This window comes from Neodiprion lecontei, chromosome 6, assembly GCF_021901455.1.
Source record: "Neodiprion lecontei isolate iyNeoLeco1 chromosome 6, iyNeoLeco1.1, whole genome shotgun sequence".
Taxonomy (NCBI): Eukaryota; Metazoa; Arthropoda; class Insecta; order Hymenoptera; family Diprionidae; genus Neodiprion; species Neodiprion lecontei.
In genome coordinates this window covers 30,011,259-30,030,774 of record NC_060265.1, presented here as the reverse complement: position 1 = coordinate 30,030,774, position 19,516 = coordinate 30,011,259, and the positions used below count along the sequence as shown (strand labels likewise).

The window sequence follows — 19,516 nt, the reverse complement described above, 5'->3', positions numbered from 1 at the left end:
GGCGGCACGCTCTGTGTTCTCGGTGAGCCAGGCTCAGTGCCACTCTCAGATTCGAACGGGTCGCATCGTCGGGTCGGTCGCTTCCACGCCAGCAAACCGGGTTACTCTGCATGAGACCAGAAGGGGATTTAACACCATTTGTAAATCATCGTTCGACAGCGTTTCTCCTGGTGGTGATGAAGGTTCGTCGTCGTCGTTGTCCATTCGCCCGAGTCACTTTATGAGCGGCAGGATTTCGGACGACGCCCGACGTCCCGACGCTCTATTTTTCACCCGGATCCCACGAAGACGAAAATCACCACCGTTCTCTTGGCAAACAAAGTCGAAATCATCATCGAAACCGGAACTCTATCATCCACGCGGTGTGGACTAATCGGAAAACCGTGCCTACTTCCTGCTGCAACACCTCACGTTTTAGACGTAACAGGTGATAGCGTTCAAAGATGTGAAGGAACAGCTTGAAAGCTCGTTGTTGTGGACAAATTTCGCAAAATTCCATACTCTCGGGTGCATAAATTTTGATACATTGTAGATTCTAAATACTGACAAGTTCGATAAAAAAGATACCAAGTTCGAAACCGTAGCCTTCGTATAGTGCAGTCTTTTTCTGAGTTGTGTAAACACAGGGTACTGAGTGAAAAATTGTCAAAGCAGGACAACGAGTGAGTTTCTGGCCTCGAAGTTTGTAGTTGGCAAATTGGTGGGACAGAAGTTACGCTTCTGCCGATGTAACGGTGCCGCGAGTAACAAACACAGCAACGTGACCCGGAGCAAAATAACTTGGGAAAGACATGAGTCCACCAGTTGAGGAAAAACAAAGCCCCGGGAAACAATGAATTACACGGAGCATCGCGAATCACCGATAGTTGAGGTAATTATTTACATTGATGGACTGGCAGATACTTTCTCTCATGCAGATCTGGAGTTGAGGATAAGCGTAACTACGTTAAGCACGATTCCCGATGATCGGATTATTACCGGAGTGACTCGCTTTTTTACTACTGCTTGATTCGAGGTTCGGGGCTTAAAGCCGCAACGATTTTTATCCATACTGCATTATCTTGATACCACAGTGTGTTCAGGATAATCTCTATGATAGTAAAATTGAAGATTCTTCGCGTGAGGATCAAGCCTCGGTATTTGAAGATGCATCAGATGCTTTCTCTCACTCCTCATTTCCGTAATTTTTAAACAGCACGTTGTGCTTGGAAGCAGATATGTAAGTAAGAAATTCTAGCACCGATTTCGATCTTCGGATAATTCCAGCCTATTTGATTTGTTTGTGATCATTGAGATATTCGAATAGTTCAGGAGAGGGTCAAAAACAATAAGCGGTCTTGAAATCCAATTCGTAATTCCGAATTTCTCTACCTCACACGGTATTGAGAGATAATTGCATTCCCGGATCCACAACCTCGCTTTCGTCAGATTCCCGCGTGTAAAGGAGCGTGTTTGGTACGTTATGTGTGTACGCAATCGGATTTCAGTGACGGGCTACAAGTTTGTATAGTTTACGTTGATGGCTGTCCCCAAGTAGATAACATTTAACCCTAAAAGATGAACTTCTACTCGACGAACAAATTGCCGCGTAACCGACAATTATTTCATTCCCGTCGAGTACGAGTGTCAGAAATCCACTATAATCTTCGTTACCGAGATTGCGTCTTACTTTCAATCAGGCCTACGCGAGCGACGCTCGTCGTGTAATTTTATCTTCCCATTGACCCTCGACGGCCGTTTCTATACACAAATTCTGTACACATTACTTTATGTTTACTCAATATTGTTGCGATTGTGGAAATAACAGTGACGGAAAGATTGCCCTGCGACAATAATGAAAATTATCATGATATTTATACGTTATACGTGGATGTGTTGAATTGATTAAAGACGGTATCTCCTTACTGTGTAGTAAAAAAATATATGAAATCCATGAAATTACAACGAAAAACCTCGATCGTAATTGAATGTGAATATCTTTCTATAATTTCATTAAAAAAAAAACAAAGTGAATTGTGTTACATGAATTTTCAGGTTCTCCACATTTTTACGAGGAAAGATTATTTTACTAAAATTCAAGTCAATGAATTCCATTCCTACATTATCAACATCGATGTTCTCCGTAACGGTTTGTTTCAATAATATAATAATTGGAAGGTGAAGAACTCGACTGTAAAGTCTCAATTAATAACCGCCACGCAGAGTACATGTATAGGGCATTCCGCCTCCGTTCCTAAAATTGCATTTTAACGTTGCGAGAACGCAGCCCATCCTCTTATTTCCAAACGCACACCGCTGTCAATACGTAACTCCGTTTCAACCTTCGATCGATTCCACCCTCAAATACACCGCCGTTTTTGTCCGCACGCACACCAGCTCGCATGTTACTGCCATATTTTACTGCGGAGAACCCAGCCTGAAGAGTTTATTGAAATGATCGTTCCCCTGCCCGTTGGACCTGAATATGGATCAGGGAACATATAGATCTGTACACCTACATTTATAGAATGTGGAAGTCCTTTCCACCGGCTGACAGAAGCTTCCGTATTAATCTTTCCGCTATTTAAGTCCTCTTGATTTTCACGATCAATTCCGAAGATCCGAAACAGAATAATTGAAAATTCAGCTTTACTGCCAAATGTTGCAGTGGCAGAACGCAATGAAATATCCGCTGAGACAGCTGAACTATATGCAAATCCATGAATCAACTTATTCCCCTAAAATGTTGCATTTTTTCTGCGAAAAAAAAACTGCTTTTTAAAAGCTCTTTTATCTGTGAACGGGAATTTACGTCGTGTCTGATGAAAGTCATTTTATTCGATATGTAAGTGAAGACGGATTTTTTTTTTTTCTTTGCCATTGTAAATATATATATGTATAATCAAATAGGAATTTAGAAAAGCCTCATAGCGACGTAATTCGTACCTCGGTTGGAAATGCAGATTCTACAGCTATAAAAATATCATGTTACAAAGTTAATTTACGTCCACATTTCGTTACGTAAACGACATTAGTTGTTTCAACTTTGAAATTCGATTATGCCGCCTGAATAAAGCAAACTTACTGAGTAAACTTTTTGCGATTCAGTTTGAAAATGAATTATTTCGCAACTAAAACTTGCACGGCTGATAAAAATTTAAACATTGTAGGATTAATTGTCGTGTAGTATTCTGGCACGGTTACGACATTCGTTAACCCCCAAAATTCGTCCGGTTACTTCGACCGTCGTAATTCCTGCACGGCAACTGAACCCTACCGATATTTTCTGCCGTTCGATACTATCCGAGCCGTGCAGACGGCTAATTGTAATCGCGAGGTTCTTCGTGGAACTTGATATTAACTTGAGAAGCCTTCGATCAGCCGGAGCAGCCCGACTTTGGCTAACAGGATCACGACGCGATCAGTACGTCTACACGTGCCGGTAAGAAAATTGGCTCCTGCCTGTGACTGTAAAAGGGCGAAAAAAAAAATGATTAAAAAACGTCAGTGAAATGTGAGACTACGCCCAATAAAGCTGTACGCTAAAAAGTGAACGAGAAGGTTTTGCGCAAAGTGGGATGAAAATTTTTTAATCGTGTATCCCGATTTTTCTCTATCTTACGAATTCGGATTAAATTGTTAATGAATCCGCTCGTTTGCATGTTAGACAATCATACAGCAGCACGAGTCGTATCGGTATCGTGACTGTATTTCTCTGTTGTTCCTTTTTTCTTCTTCATTTCCTGTTATTTTCTTTCCTGCGTTATTATCGACGAAACACAATGTTATAACCTCGCCGATAATTACGAGTCTGGCGTTCAAAAAGACGGCGTTAAATTAAACCGTGAGTTTCGATCGCCACTCTGCCAACCGCTCCCGATATAAACACCGAGGGTGGGAGAAATTATAAGATTCTCCGACACGACTTCTGCCAGGTCATAGCACACACCTCCGTGCTTTCGTGTCTAGCGTAATACCCATCGGCCATAACACTGGCTAATTATACTCAGTCAATCCGAGTCGCTTTGTCGCGATCAACCAAATCCAACGAGCGCCGCGCGATTCTTTTCAAATTCCAACAAGCGGTCTATCACTCGTTTCTAATTTTATCTATCGCGTGTAGTTTCTGTTACAAAACCCTGGAGGACTTTCACCATCGAAAATATTCCTCACTGGTGAGATTCGATTGAACAATAAAACGAAATATTGAGACCAAAAGATTTCACGGTGCGCGTGAAATCATTCCCTATTTGTTCGGAATTTATACAACGCCGTGTGGTTGAACTGAAGTTCGATTTATCGCTCATCACACGCAGGTAATTGAGCGTGGAAATAATTGCGGTAGTTCTGCACAATGAAAACATTTACAGAATGCCCGCGGAGTGAAAACGATGCACAGAAATGGATAGCTGAGATGGTTGAAAGCTCACAGCCACGGCCGCGTGCAGCCGGCGATCGTTATTAACCACTGCTGGTGCATTATTCGCGAGTGATAAAAAGAGATTACTCGGAACCAAGGTAATAACAGAACGAAAGTGGACAGGTATTAGTCGCCCGTAAATTGAAAGCTGTTACGTAATCCGTGCCAATTATTTCGAGGAGCTGCAAAAGCTCACAATTTACGTACGATCGTAACTTTGCGAAGTTTGAGTTAAATCCCGGAACCAGGTATTATTTGCGAGCGAAGAATTACCAGACAATTTGGGTTTCCAATATTTTTACAAATACGACTCTGACGGCTTACGGCAGTGCGTGAGACTCCGTAATTTTCCCCGCCTCTGTAAAGCTGCGTAATTATATTTGACCCAGAGAAAAAAATTATGCCTGAAAGCCGAGCGTTGTATTTTTACAGCCCTGATACTCAGCTCCGAGAAAGTCAGGGGAAATTCAAATCTTGGCAAAGAATCGGCGGATATGACTTGAGAAAAAAATATCTTATGTTTTCTAGGTTGGATTTTTATCGTTGAATGCTAGTTAAAATCTTCGTATTAAGAAGAAATTCGTGGGATCGATATTGAGGGGAAAATTAGAATCGAAATTCAGTTTTTCAAGTTTTTACCCACGCCAATTATCGATCTTGGTTTCATCGAATCGTTTCTCTCGTTTCAGGCTCAGCTTTCGACGGACCCTGAAGTGGATAAGCAGCTGCGTCTGCAGTTCTGAACAAAGCACAGGATAATGGGGGTTCTGGAAACTCCAGCAACACAAAGTGACACTTTCAGGAAGAATCGCAAGGATCCAGTCGAAATTTTTAACCGAATGATGACCATTGTTAATTCCGGGCGGATTTTGCACTCGTAGAATGATCCAGTGATTGTTGAAAAGTGTTTCAGTCAGTGATTATCGGTGCACGAAAGAGTCACGGTACGGCGATTAGGCGTTTATTAGTAGAGGACGATTTTATACTCGAGCTTTTGGATGGAGAAGAGGAAGATAGAAAATTTGCTAAAATTTTTACTCTTTGATTATTTAATCTACGCTTCTTAGGCACTTCAAAATTTATACCTGCAACGGGACCAAGAACTTTATCAGCGCTTTGAAAGTAATATACATGTAATATACAATTCTACGATTCTTCAGCGAGCTTAACGATAATTATTACAGCAGTGGCAATCGCGTGAAAATATCAGGCCGTAATAAATAATAAGCAGATTCGCCAATTCGTTAATTGGGTAATCATCGAGCGGGTGAATTAATTCGCACTTTAAAATATTATAAACCGAAGTCATACCAACCCTGAGCGAAACCAGACCGAAGTAATAACGTTAAAACGGCAATACGAGGAAGAAGAAATGCCGCATCCAGCCGCGTCGAGGCAGGATTCCGAGGCAATTCGCATGGACTCCCTCGGGAAAACTTCCGCTTCTAGACCTCCGGGCCAGAACGGAAATGCGAACACGGAAATACCGGGAAATTCAGGTAAGCTATGACAACGATTCCAATTTGTGAACTATCCCCGAGTCACTGACCTCGGTGAGAACCCTCGACTAAGAGATAATGATCTAGAATATTGAACTCGGAATCAGCAGCTGCATTGAGTAGTTCCAGGATTGAAACGAATATTCATTTTTTATAAATTCTTACAGGGAATTTTTGTTGATTTCTTTTGTAATATGTTTTAGTAGACTAAAAACTAAGCGAAACGTATTTTTTTTTTATCTGCCTTTAAACACTTTGAGGGGCTGAAACCACCCTCCAAAGTAAGCCATGTCAAGGGGTGATTTGGCAGTTTTCCTTTCTTTTCTTTTTAATTGAGAAAATTACTTTTTTCATTTTTCTTTATGTGAAAACTTTTCCGGTTGGATTGATTGAAAAATATTATATTCTTGTGAGTGAAACTGCCAAATCGCCCCTTGACATGGCTTGCTTTGGAGGGTCGTTTCACCCCCTCAAAGTGTTTAATGGCATATAAAAGAAATACGTTTCGCTTGGTTTTTAGTCTATTACAACGTATTACAAAAGAAATCAAATCGGAGAGATTGGCCTGTGATACCTTTCTTTTCAGTAGCGAAACTACCTTCCAATTAAGACTAGAATTGAAAGACGTGTCGCGAGGAATTACATGAAGAAAGAAAAAGGTTTCCGTACACAACGTAAGCTTACAAAGACGGCTTTCCATCGCGAATGCAAAAATGGCCGTACACACCGACGGTATAGAAAACCAACGTCGACCTCGCCTTCCAGGCATAAAATATGTTTCGCCTAGTTTAGCTTATCGCCTTATAGCACTGCCTTTCTCGGCTCAACTGGTGTCAATATTTAAACCGTGATCGAAAATACACGCCCTCTGCAGCCTTTCAGAAATATTGGAAATGAATAAGTTATTCCTATACACGCGGTCGTGTAACTCCAGAGCGAGAGTTTTATCCTCAAATCGCATATTAATCTGTCGGAACGACTCAGATCTCCGATTATAAGTAACTTACATGAATACTAATCGCATTACTCTGCCGGAAGACACAGGTGCAAATCCGCTGCAAATTGCGCAACGTTCTTGCATCCGAGACTTGCGTAACTATAAAAAAATACACCGTCATGAGATCTGAGGAGAACGTACGCGATGGTTAAAATATAGCGTGAATTGTCACAATAGTTACGCAAATTGAGCAAAAGTCTGTAAACCGAGGGTGACAGCCGTTTTTCTCCTCGATGAATATTTATTTGTTTTTGGACACGCGGGTGAACCACAATTGTAATGAATTCTTGTTTCACCGGCGGCGCGGAAAGGTATAAATAATTAAGTGCACGCAGTCGCTTCTGTCACCCTACAAACAATTGGCAGATGTACATACATGCCTGTAAGGCCACGCGTCGTTGAAACACCGCGTGCACATCAGTGGATTGCGCAATAAGCACGTAACGCAAGTCGAGTCAAGTATCAATTATAGTTATTTGTACTGTCATTAACTAGCCGCGTGCAGGTTCAGACGATAAACTGGAAAATAAGGATCATCCAAGATCACAACAACGCTAAATTGCAAAATTTTCCGAAGGAACGTTACAATCTTCAACTAAAATTTTCACTACGACATTGACTCTTGAAACCTGTTTTTTTCTCCCTTTCGTTTGATGAAATATGCGAAAGTTGTAGCAGTAAATAAGAGAACCTTGTATATTCACGGCTGGAGTCGATGCTCTAGACATTCGAATCCCATGATGCAGGATGGCTTTAGACTAGGCAGCTTTACGAGTTACGAAGCTTCGCAGGTGGAAATATATACCCGTTAGGGCTGCCCGTTTATGTTAAGGTGAATAACGGAAAACTCTGACAAGTTTAATCTATGTATTTGTATGACCTCTTGACCCGCATTCACCTGTGAAACATTCTTCTCGGGATCGCGGTGAAAATCTTCGTGCGTTAAATTAAAACTGTACGATGTATGCGCGAGGAGAATCAGCATACGTATGACAACGACGACGACGACGATGATGATGATGATAACAACGCGCAGCTTCAGACGTGTCGTCGTGAACGGAGCTGGAGGTCCCTTTTCAACGCATCGTCCCTGTCGTTAAATTTCTTTTTCGAAGCCTTCCGGCATGCGAATCTCTCATCAATTTTCGGGGGCATTGAAGTCATGCTAAAAATGACTCTCGCTACCAATTTCAGAGGGTGTTTTAACCAATGACGAAAATGCCGAGTCCCTGAAGGGGCGACGCGCGGTCGCCCGACGAACGTGATTTTCACTTCGTGAAACTGCTTTATTGCCGTTGAAACGATGGAAAATGCGATTGTCAAGTATCGGTGGCTCGGCTTAACGGTAGCTGAGACCGAGCGGAGCCGAGGGGAGCGAAACACACTCGGTTAGACGCCGATCGATGCGCGATTCATGTTTCTCGTCGCGACGACCCCGACGCCACGCTATCAGGGGTGGCTGCAGATGATGCGATGCTTCGATGGTTAATAGCGGAAATATTCCGCACAAAGAACGACGCGAGACTTGGGAGAAGGAAAAGGCACGAGCATCGTTGGTTCGGTGCCAATTAGTCACGTGGGAAAAACTACCCATCGATTCATGCCGATTTTGACGCGAACTTTCGAGTAAAGAGGACTGCTACTTGAATTCGATTATTGGCCAACTAAGCTTGCGTCAATTCCTCGATACCTCGAATTGTCGATCCAAGGTTTAGAATCGGGATTCGATCTGCCGTGCCAACGACATTGGAAGATGAAGATTCTCTTCAGGCCATGACCGTGTTGTGGATATTTGAAAAAGTGGATCAAATCACACCGTTGACGAGCTTTAGCCGAGTCCTGAAAATCTGGAGCCATTTCTTCTTCGGGCCAAATAGTCGACGCGTTTTTGCACGTCGAATCGCGACGCGCCTGGGCGGTCGATTTCCATCAAGAATTCGTCGGTATAACCAGCACGACCCGACATCCGTGAGATTTCGGCTTCTACCGAGGATCAAAGCCGGTTACCAGGGAAAATCCATTTCCCAGAGAGGGTGGTCGGTCGGCGGTCGGTAAAACGGAGCGCTTTGCTCGTTCCATGGGAATCAAGTTCCGATTCGACGAACGACCTTCGCCGGGGTTCGAGGAGATGGCAACACTACAACCCGTTGCGAAACGGGGGGTGGTTTTTATCGGGGGACGCACCAGCCACCACCCCAAAAGCTCGAACCACCCCCGAGAGCCTCGACTGCAGGGTGAAATATAATCGACGTGCGTCGCCATTGTAGCTTCACCGCCGCAACGTCGCTAAATCGCATCGGTGGCGAGAACGCGAATATCAATGAAATGTCAAGGAGCAGCGGACCGTGCGTTGTTACTCTTAATCGCGGCGAAACCGTCCCGAAAACACACTCGTTAAAAAAACGCGCCGGGGCCGGTCAGTGTGCAGGATCGAAATTCGAGCTCGTTTCGCCACCGCTTTTCATAATCCTCAATAATTTCATGCCGCACCATACGAATGCCAAAGTGTCGTGTCCCGCTCGTCGTTGGATTCTGAGGAGGAATTAGTCGAGGTGAAAAGAATCGGCTGTGACGAATCGAAAATTGCTCCCAAAACGACGGTTCCTCAAAGGATTCAACATCGTTCCATTATCCCTGACGGTGGGTAACACCGTTCAACGTCCAACTGGGAAAGATACATCATGGATTTATGCAGTTTCGCGTAGCCGGATGGACGTCCGCACGTTTCTCGATAAATAAGCAAACTCGAGTCGAAAATAATAAGAAGCAAAAACCAGACGGCTTTACCCCGGAATGCCGCCCATCGCGCACCGCTGACCTACATGCAAGCTGCAAGTGCTGCAACATCGTGCACCAGATCCAGCAGCAACCAGTCTCGCAGTCTCCTCGACACGCCATCGGGGAAAGAAGAGTCGTGTCCTCCGCCGATCGGAAGAGCGGCAATCGTTGACCGACGCCGACCTTGGTTTGACCTTGGTGGAACCGGGACTAAGGCTCGCGCGAAAAGTGACCGAGCGTTGAATTGTGGCGGAACAGAGGGAGCCACTCATTAAGATATCCTACGCCTTGAGCGAGGGAAACGTCAAGGGGTTTGTTTACAAAAGACCACCACCCATTCGATTCGCCATGAGTGAACAGGACGTCGATGATGTTGCCTTCTTGACAGGTGAGAACTGAGAGATATTCCTCCGCGTTTCAACTCAAAATGGGTAAAACGCTTCGATAGATCCGTTTAAAATGAAAAATGAAGAGTGAAGAATGCTTCGAAAAACATAATTTAAACGGGTCGATACGAATGGTTACTTTGACAACTGTTAAAATGAAAAATGGACGATATGTATTTAAAATGGTTCACATAATGAAATCATTTTTTATATCTCATCTGCAATAGAGCACATGTCGATTATGTTTTTGTTTCTCTTTTTCTTTTCACTTTATGTATGCAGTATTTGCTTCAAAGAGCAACTGCTTCTCGAACGTGTCATCGTTCATGCTTCTCCTTCTGGATCGCACGAACACAGAACCGTAGGAAAACAATAGTTCCGCTGGTGCAGGTGACGGCAAAGGCGTATCGTACGTGACACTGTTGGGTAAAATGCTTTCGAAAACGTAATTTAAATAGTTAAATGTAAATGGTTACGTTTTAGAACATTTAAAATGTTGAATACAAAATGTCATTTACATTTTAAATACCTATTTTAATTTAAACCATTTCAAATATTACCCAGCAGTGGTCGACCCGCGTGTCAAGTCATTGAATTCAAGTTACGCGTACCTATAATAATACGGTAGGTTTGAACTTGAGTTTAATTAGATCGAAGTCAGCGCGTGGAGACAGAGATCGCAGAATACAAAAGTATGACAGCCGTTCGTAATTATGTAATCGAAATTGACACGCTTCGCTCTTATTGCACCCGTCGTCCACTGTTCCTTATTCCATTACAACTCGACCTTCTTCTGCATAACTGCGCGATTCGTTTCTCCGTCCGATGCGACAGAGTTGAAATTTTTTTCGAAAAAGCTGATCAGCAGACATTTTCACTCGCAAGGGTGGCTCGCCTGGAGATGGTGCAACGAAAAAGAATACCATAAACTGGTGGCGTAAAAAGAAAGGGGCGATCGCTGGCCGAGTGACCGATTAATTCCGTACTCGACATGCCGTTTGTACGTTATAGATAAGGAAACGCGAAGAGCACGTGCAGCGATCAATATCACGTCTAGCGCATTGTATATAGACCTAGTTTTGACAATCCTATGTGTAAATGCAACATGCACCGTACAGCGTTCAATCTACCCGCGATGAGCGTCATTGACGCGAATATTTAGTGCGCGAAAAAATTATGCAGATCAGCTTTGTAAGGTGGAAATTTTTGAGACGCCAGACCTGCTCACCGAGCATTATGTGCTAATACCGCGAAATTAATCGATGCCGAAATTTCATCAGGGTAAAAACCACCGATTCACGTCCGTCGTTTGAAACAGAACGGGCTTGCGTAAGTTGGATAATTATTACGCCATTTCCCGTCGTGAATATTTGATAACAACGACCAGGGCAGACCTTGCGCAGCCTGGCATTTTAACGCTCAACACATTCCTGTTACTCTCACTCTTCGTGTCGAATTAATTAATCGCTGGATCTATGATTCCGTGACTGATACGATCTTCGTGCTGTCTACGGCGTCTTGGGTAAATCGTGCATATCTATCTAATTGCGGTTCGAACATAGAACCATTGCATTCTCCTAATACCAAGGCAGGTAAATTTATCCGTTTTGCCGCAAGCCTCGCTTTACAGGCCAATTTCGAAGCGTCGAATATCAATCTCGCGTTACTGTTTCAGCGTCAATATTATACCTTGTCAAAGCTGAAGAAGACATTATCGCGCTCCTTCGCGTTGCTTCTATGCCGTCATTAAGTTCAAAAATTATTGTAAATAAATTGAAAACACCGATACATGCATATTTTCAGCACAAAAATTTGTCCACTATACCAATTCTTGTACGAAACAGTGCCAAAGCGTTTTGCAAATATCTCGTCCTTCGGCGCACGAATACTGGGATCGATATAGCGCGTAATATAATGAAACGGTGAAAATAATGACAAGGAAAAGCTTTCAAATTGATTGACCGAAGGTACAGGCCTGAGTTGAATAGTCCACGCACTGGCACGTCGCTAATTTTTTTCATTCCTCTACTCTTTATACAGGGGACAGCAACACCGGGCTGCACAAACGGAGCATATATGAGCAAAATGGAGTTGCCGTGTGTTCGCAAAAGAGAGCATTGTGCATCGCGACTGTCGTCTTTGCAATCCTCTTCGCCGTATCTCTCATAATCGCTTTCGCCGGTCCGCAAAACGGTGAGAATTATGATTCGTTGCAGATTTCTGCTGTACAGATATTTTTACGTAAAACATCTGCAGGTGAAAATTGTCGCACTGAATTATTTTAGTTCGAGGTATCGAATTCGCACTTGTTTTGAAAATGTCGTTTTGCACGTTTTATTCATTTACACAATGCCTAGCCAGATTTCTTGCATCTTGTTTTATCTCTACCTTTTCACCGCCATAGACTGTCCTTGTGCCGGAGAAAAACCAGCGAATCTTGAGGCTGAGGATGAGGGCGACGACGGCGGTCCCTTCGCTACCAATGGAGAGGTTATAACCCTTCTCTTTACGTTCTGATACAGGGATCGATAACACTCTAAAATCCCATTATCTTTCAGGTGTTCCCGTGGAACAACGTCAGGCTGCCGACTTTCGCCCATCCAACGAGGTACAACATCACGATTCACCCAAATCTAACGACACTGGAAGTTAAGGGTGAATACATTTCTCAATCGTACCTCTATTTGCAAATAAAACGGCGCTCGGAAAGCTCTCGTCTTTCTGCGAAGAGTCCGGAAACTTTGCATGACTCAAACTAGTCGACTATCCACTGATAATTTTCACCAACGTTCGTTATTCCTGATTCCAGGCCAAGTCACCATCGAATTCTACGTCGACAAAGAGACCAATTTCATCGTCTTCCATAGTAAAAATTTGACAATAAATGAAAAGGTAAGGGAGAGCCCTGAAAATGAAGGTTTTTCAAACGAGACCGGACCTCGTTAATCTTCGTAATATCTTGCAGATGATCCAGGACCGCAAGGGTCACCGCCTCAAGATTTCTCAACTATTAGAATACCCGAAACACCAACAGCTTTACTTAGAATTAGAGGAGAGTAAATTTCGCAAGAGAGGAAATTATACAGTGCACCTCAGGTTCACTTCCAAGCTCGGGAATGAGCTCGAAGGTTTCTATCTCAGCAGCTACGTTACGGCGGATGGGGATAAGAGGTGAAGCCAAATAGTAGCATGCGCGAAATGAATTGGCGAATTCCTAAACTTTACCATTCCATCTGACGTTTTCTTGCTTCGCAGGCATTTAGCAACGACGCACTTCGAGCCGACTTACGCAAGATCCGCATTCCCCTGTTTTGACGAGCCTCAATTCAAGGCAAAGTTCAAAATGTCCATATTTCGGGACAGGTTTCACATAGCTCTGTGCAACATGCCCGTCGTCAATACCGAGGACGCCGGATTTTACATGGGAACCGGGCTGGTAAGTCCAATCAAGTGGTTTAACAAGCGACTTTCAACACTCGCGCTTCCAAGCTCACAATAATTTGCGGTGTGAAATTTTAAACGATCCTCGAAGTCTGAATGAAAAATACGTCTGCTTCAATCGTCTCCGTTTCGCTTATTCCGTCGAAGTACAATGCCGTCTTAATAAGCTTTGCGTGGCTGTTCGTTTCATCGCTATCGCTACAACGCCTTCTCTAACTCCCATATTACAATTTATTCCGAATGTTATCGTTCATTATAAATATCATCAAGAGCACCATGCGACACGACCGAGCACTGCACCCGGGTAATTTAGAACAACTCGTTCTCACAGCTCCGGGACGACTTCCAAGAGTCGGTCGAAATGTCGACGTACCTCGTCGCTTTCGTGGTCTGCGATTACAAACGGGTCACCGAGATGACCTCGAGAAACGTTTCCGTCAGCGTTTACGCACCGGAAGCGATGCTGCCGCAAGCCCAGTTCGCCGTTAAAACAGCGGCGAAAATAATGGACTATTTCGAGGCTTACTTCGGGATCCATTACCCGCTTCCTAAGCAGGGTAAGACCTCGATGGAACTAAGCAACGATTTCACCGACTCGACTTATCCGCTCCGTTATTTGTTTATTTTTTCTCTCTCTTTTGCATTCCAGACCTGATAGCGATACCCGACTTCGCCGCGGGCGCGATGGAAAACTGGGGCCTGATAACCTACAGGGAAACTTCGATCCTCTACGACCCGGAAGAAACGTCGACCGCGGCTCACCAATGGGTCGCCATCGTCGTTGCCCACGAGTTGGCTCATCAGTGGTTCGGCAACTTGGTCACGATGAAGTGGTGGAACGATTTGTGGCTAAACGAGGGCGTCGCTAGCTTCCTCGAGCACAAGGGCGTCGACCACGTCGCTCCCGAATGGGGGATGATGAACCAATTCATCCTCGACAAGACCCAGTCCGCCCTTCACCTCGACGCCCTGGCCAGCAGCCACCCGATCAGCGTCCCGGTAAAAGACCCCTCGGAGATCGAGGCCATATTCGACACCATAAGCTACAACAAGGGGGCCGCGATTCTCTACATGCTGGAGGAGTTTCTCCTTGAGGAGGTCATGAAGAAGGGGCTCAACGACTACCTCAACACCCACAAATACGGGAACGCTGACACCAACGATTTGTGGGCCGTTTTCACCAAGCATGCGAATCACTCTTTCGATGTCAAGGTAGGTACATCGGTGTTATCCCTGCGGATTAGAATCCCCCCCGTATGCAATTTCACGCTGGCAGATTCGCGGGAGCGAGACCTTTACCAAACCCTTTCTTCTTCAGAGCATAATGGACACCTGGACCCAGCAAATGGGCTTTCCGCTGATAACGATCAGTCGCGAGGGCAACACGATACTCGCTACTCAAAAACGACTGCTTCTATCACCTCGTGAGAACGACACCGATCTGTTGACGCCGAAATCGCCGTTCGACTACAAGTGGTACGTTCCGCTGAGCTATTACACGAACTTGCAGCCCCGAGTGACGACGAACGTTTGGATGAACCTGACAGACGGTAACTATAATCAAGCGTGATCGAGCATTGCGATAAGACAGCAGGCGGACATCCAGACTCTTGAGCAACATTCTATTTTGCGGATTACAGTGTCCTTCGAAGTTCCTCCGGCGGTGGAATGGATCAAGGTTAACGTTAATCAGACAGGATTTTACCGGGTGAATTACTCCGAAGATATGTGGACCTCGATAATCACGACGCTTCACAACAACCACACCGTTTTCACACCCGCCGATCGGGCCAGCCTCATAGACGACGCTTTCACCCTCTGCAGGGCCGGGATTTTGAACGCGACTATCCCTCTGAAGCTCTCGCTCTACCTCTTGAACGAGCGCGACTTCGTCCCTTGGTCCACGGCCATCGAGCACTTGGAGTCCTGGTCCAAGATGATGAGCGAGACCGCTGGCTTCAAAAAGTACATCGCGTTCATGAAGACGTTGTTGGGACCCGTAACCGCGTACGTTGGTCTCAACGACACGGGATCCTATTCGACCAGGTCAGAGACTCAAGTCAGATACCGTCTTGAGAAAAAGAGAAGGATAACGTTACTCTTTTCTTCTTCGCAAACGTTTTCAGGCTGCTTCGGAGCAACGTTCTTGAGGCAGCGTTAATCGCGAACATCGAGGGTGTGGTTAAGCCGGCAAAACTGTTGTTCAAGAACTGGATGGAGAAGGGTACTCGGATACCGCCGAATCTTCGAGACCTCGTTTACGCCGCTGGTAAATTTTTTTCCCCACTGTTTCTTTGCGATTATGTACTTGACTTGGAACGCGAATCTCACTGTTTCGTTCTCAATCCGTCAGGGATAAAATACGGCGGGGAAAAGGATTGGAACTACTGCTGGAACATGTACAAGAAAACGCAGATTCCGAGCGAAAAGGTCATCCTTTTGAAGTCGCTCGGTCAGTCTATGGATCCGTGGATCCTGCAACGTTTCTTGCTCGCATCCCTTGACAGGGAGGAAATCAGGCCGCAGGATGTCGAACCCGTAATTGCCGTCGTCGCCCATAATCCGGAGGGCCAATTCCTCGCGTGGCGACATCTCAAAGCTTACTGGCCCAGATTTCAGACCATGTTCGGCAACGGCACCTTCACTCTCAGCGGATTCATTACAGTTGTTACTTCAACGTTCTGCACCGAGTACGATCTCCAGGAGGTGAGTGATATTGTACAAAAGTAAATTAGTGGGCATTGAAAGAGACGGTTGGATGGAAAAGGTTTTCCAATTCCTTCCGGTTCTCCTTTCGTTCTTATTTTTTCATTTGCAATCGTCAGGTTTCGGAGTATTTCGAAAAGGTTGAAGTGGGCAGCGGCCAGCGAGCCTTGGAACAGAGCTTGGAGACTATAAGATTGAATATTCACTGGGTGAAGGAAAACGCGGAGACCATCAATCAGTGGCTGCACAATTATTTGAAAATCGATAAAAGCTAGGCGAAGAATTATCGCGAGCGAAGGTAAATGTATAAATTATTTTAAAAGCCTTGAATAACGGCGGAAACATTCATTCACTATAAATTTTTGAAAGTAAGCAACGTGGATAAAGCTAGTCCAGAATTTTTCTATCCTCTACGGATACCGATGTGAGGGTCAATAGCGAATTTATATTTACGATGAAAATCAGAATAAATAAATATTAGATTGAAAACTAATTATGAGAGATGAAAAAAAAAAAAAAGAAAGAAAAACGTCCGGTCGTTGTGTTTAATGAGATGATGTAGTAGATTATTTCGAATATGTAGAGAATTCCCTGTTATACAACCTTACCTGCCTGAGGATAAAATTAAGAGAGTGTATAGAGAGAAAAAAGTGCTCTACACATATATTTCTCATCACTCGACTGTCAATTCCCAAACGGCATGCTTATTTTGAATTATAAAGAAAAAGTTTTAAAAAAAATTAATGATAATTAAACGAATAAATAAAATCTTAAGTCAATCGATAAGTAAATTCATAGGGACCTGCGAAATCGCTAGTACTGCCTTAAAATGCACTTTGCATATCTGGAAACAAAATATGTTTAATTATTAATCAGTTGATTGAATACTGAAATAAAATTACTTCCTATTTTGTCGTTCCTAACGAGGTAAGGCGACATCAAAGATAAATAAAAGTAATAATTAAAAACATCTTATTAATCGATCCGATCGAAATGTATAATAATAAATCGCATACTTAGCAATGAAAATTTAATATTAACGCGGTCGAAGTTGTACGATGTAGATGTGAATCCATCCAAATTAATAACGGTTGAGCAATGAGTATCTAATACGTCGATTAGGTCTAACGTCGACGAAAGTTAAAAGGCAAACATGGTTTTACGTTATTCTTATTGTAAGTGTAACTTTGCCGGACCTATTAGAATATCATTCAACACACTTGCAGCGTTACGAATGAAAGGTTACACTGCTATCTGAAAATATTCCAATACCAGACGCTGAATCAGGGTCAAGTCCTTAGTATGTAATTGCAGACTATGAAGAGAGCTGAAGAGATGTACGTACACCCGTTGTATACCTACCTATGTACAATAACACATAACAATAATAATCCGTGGGTGTGAAAAGGTCTAAAACGAACTTTAGCTTTGGTAAAACTTAAGTAGCATATCAAACAAAATCTATATATAATATTATATTATATATACAGTTAGTGAATAAATTTACATTTAATGTCATACGTTGTGACACTATTTAGGTATAGAAACGTTAGTCAACAACTGATTGATCATTCAGCGCCAAATGCATTAGACTTATAAATTAGATGTAAATGAAACTGTAACGTTAAAATCAAAAAAAAAAAAAAAATTGAAATCAAAGCAAAGTTGAAGGAAAAAAAAAAATTTAAACAGGTTTCGTACGCCATGTGTTCATGTTGCTGAAATCAATCCGTACAGCCTAATTAAAAAGGCCTGATAGTTAATTTTACGAATTATTTGCTTTCTCTTAAAGAGAAAATATCATAATTATTTACTTTGACAGATGATGAAAGTAATTGACCGACGAGAAACGATTCTCAGAATTTGTTTTCAGTAATTGTTGGCGAAAGAAAACTAAGAGATGTAGGATCTAATTTGAATTTCAATGCACACATAAAGTGATACGTGAAGAGTATCTCTGTACGGGTATACGCGTGTGCTTAATGTGACGGGATATTGTCGTTGACGTACTTACTTGTCCTTATTAAATAACAAGAAAAAAAGATCGAGTTTGAAATATTTGTAGTAAAAAAATTTGTCGTGTGTCATCGTTGAATGTTCGTCAAGCAGAAAAAATCTTTACTAATTGAAGGTAAGATTTACTCTGTGCTTAGAATTAATTGCTATAGTAATTAGTTATAAAATTGAAATGGCAGTAAGAAGCTTAAACTGTGAAACAGAACAAAAAGAACCGAGCACGAAGTCAGAACAAGAATTATGATCGATTCGTATGTGATGCAACTCCCGAAAAAAAAAATTCCTGCTGGCAGCATGAATAATTTCTTCTTTCCCACTGTAAATAAATGAACACGTTTTTCATGATATTTCATTTCGATAGATTTTTATACACGGCTATATTTTTGACAAATTATTATCGTATTTACGCACAACTTATAGACCTATGCCCACTTCTGCTGTATAGGATGGGTTAACGACGTTGGAAATGCGATGTAAATAGCATATTTTTTCACAAAACAATCTTCTCTTGTACGACATATTATGGTAATGATTAGAAATTTTTTAATTCTTATTTTCTAGTTCATACGCGCCTGCGTTTTACTATAAAAACTTTATCCGAGCACTGTTATTACACACAAGATATATTCGGGGACATTTTTGTCGGAACATTTTGTTCGTATTTCTGTAAATTTGATAAATAAAAGAGTTCACGTTTGAAAAAAAAAGGGAAACTACTGCACGCACGATTTTTGTAATCTGAAATTTTTCGCAATATACATACTTATGATCATTACACCTATGTATATATACTTACACGCACGTGATTATATATACCTATGTACAAAGACGTTACACGCTGACGGCGATGCAAAAAATTATTACACAAAATGAAGACTGCAGAGCCTGATGATGAAGAGATCAAAGATTAAATTGTTTATCAATCACGTGAAAACGACACAGGTAAAGTGTTGTCATCGCAACTGTATAAACAAAATGAAGTGGACAGTGTGCCGCACTCAATTTTCGCACCGTGACAAGAAACGCGACACATTGTACCCTATACGTGTAAATTGTATATTACTGTACTCTACTGTATACTGTTGTCATAGATATTTTGTTGTAACAAATTAAACGACGTATACACAATAAGACATACAAATAAATATAATATACATATATATATATATATATAATAATATATATGTATATATTATATGTTTAAAATATAAATGCTTCTTACTATTGAATCACCCTCCGTTCGTACACTTGAATTCGGTAAAAAATAGTTATATCACTCTGTCAATAAATTGCA

The 19,516-nt window shown here is 42.6% G+C and overlaps 1 protein-coding gene across 4 annotated transcripts; it reads left to right on the top strand.

Moving 5' to 3' along the window:
* Positions 1–33: 33 nt before the first annotated feature.
* LOC107227071 (endoplasmic reticulum aminopeptidase 2) lies at positions 34–19,434 on the top strand. Of its 4 annotated transcripts, none has more exons than XM_046743575.1 (15): positions 34–871; positions 5,089–5,898; positions 12,100–12,252; positions 12,464–12,549; positions 12,618–12,714; positions 12,869–12,951; positions 13,025–13,230; positions 13,315–13,495; positions 13,814–14,057; positions 14,150–14,712; positions 14,819–15,050; positions 15,141–15,546; positions 15,627–15,769; positions 15,854–16,206; positions 16,326–19,434. In XM_046743575.1, exons 2-15 carry the CDS (start codon positions 5,772–5,774, stop codon positions 16,479–16,481), a joined length of 3,030 nt encoding a protein of 1,009 aa, XP_046599531.1. In that variant the 5' UTR covers positions 34–871; positions 5,089–5,771; the 3' UTR covers positions 16,482–19,434. The 4 variants fall into 4 exon arrangements, with proteins under 4 accessions (XP_046599531.1, XP_015523598.1, XP_046599532.1 ...); XM_015668112.2 differs by having other exon boundaries at positions 35–871; positions 13,832–14,057; XM_046743576.1 differs by lacking the exon at positions 34–871 and adding an exon at positions 4,180–4,497.
* Positions 19,435–19,516: the final 82 nt, after the last annotated feature.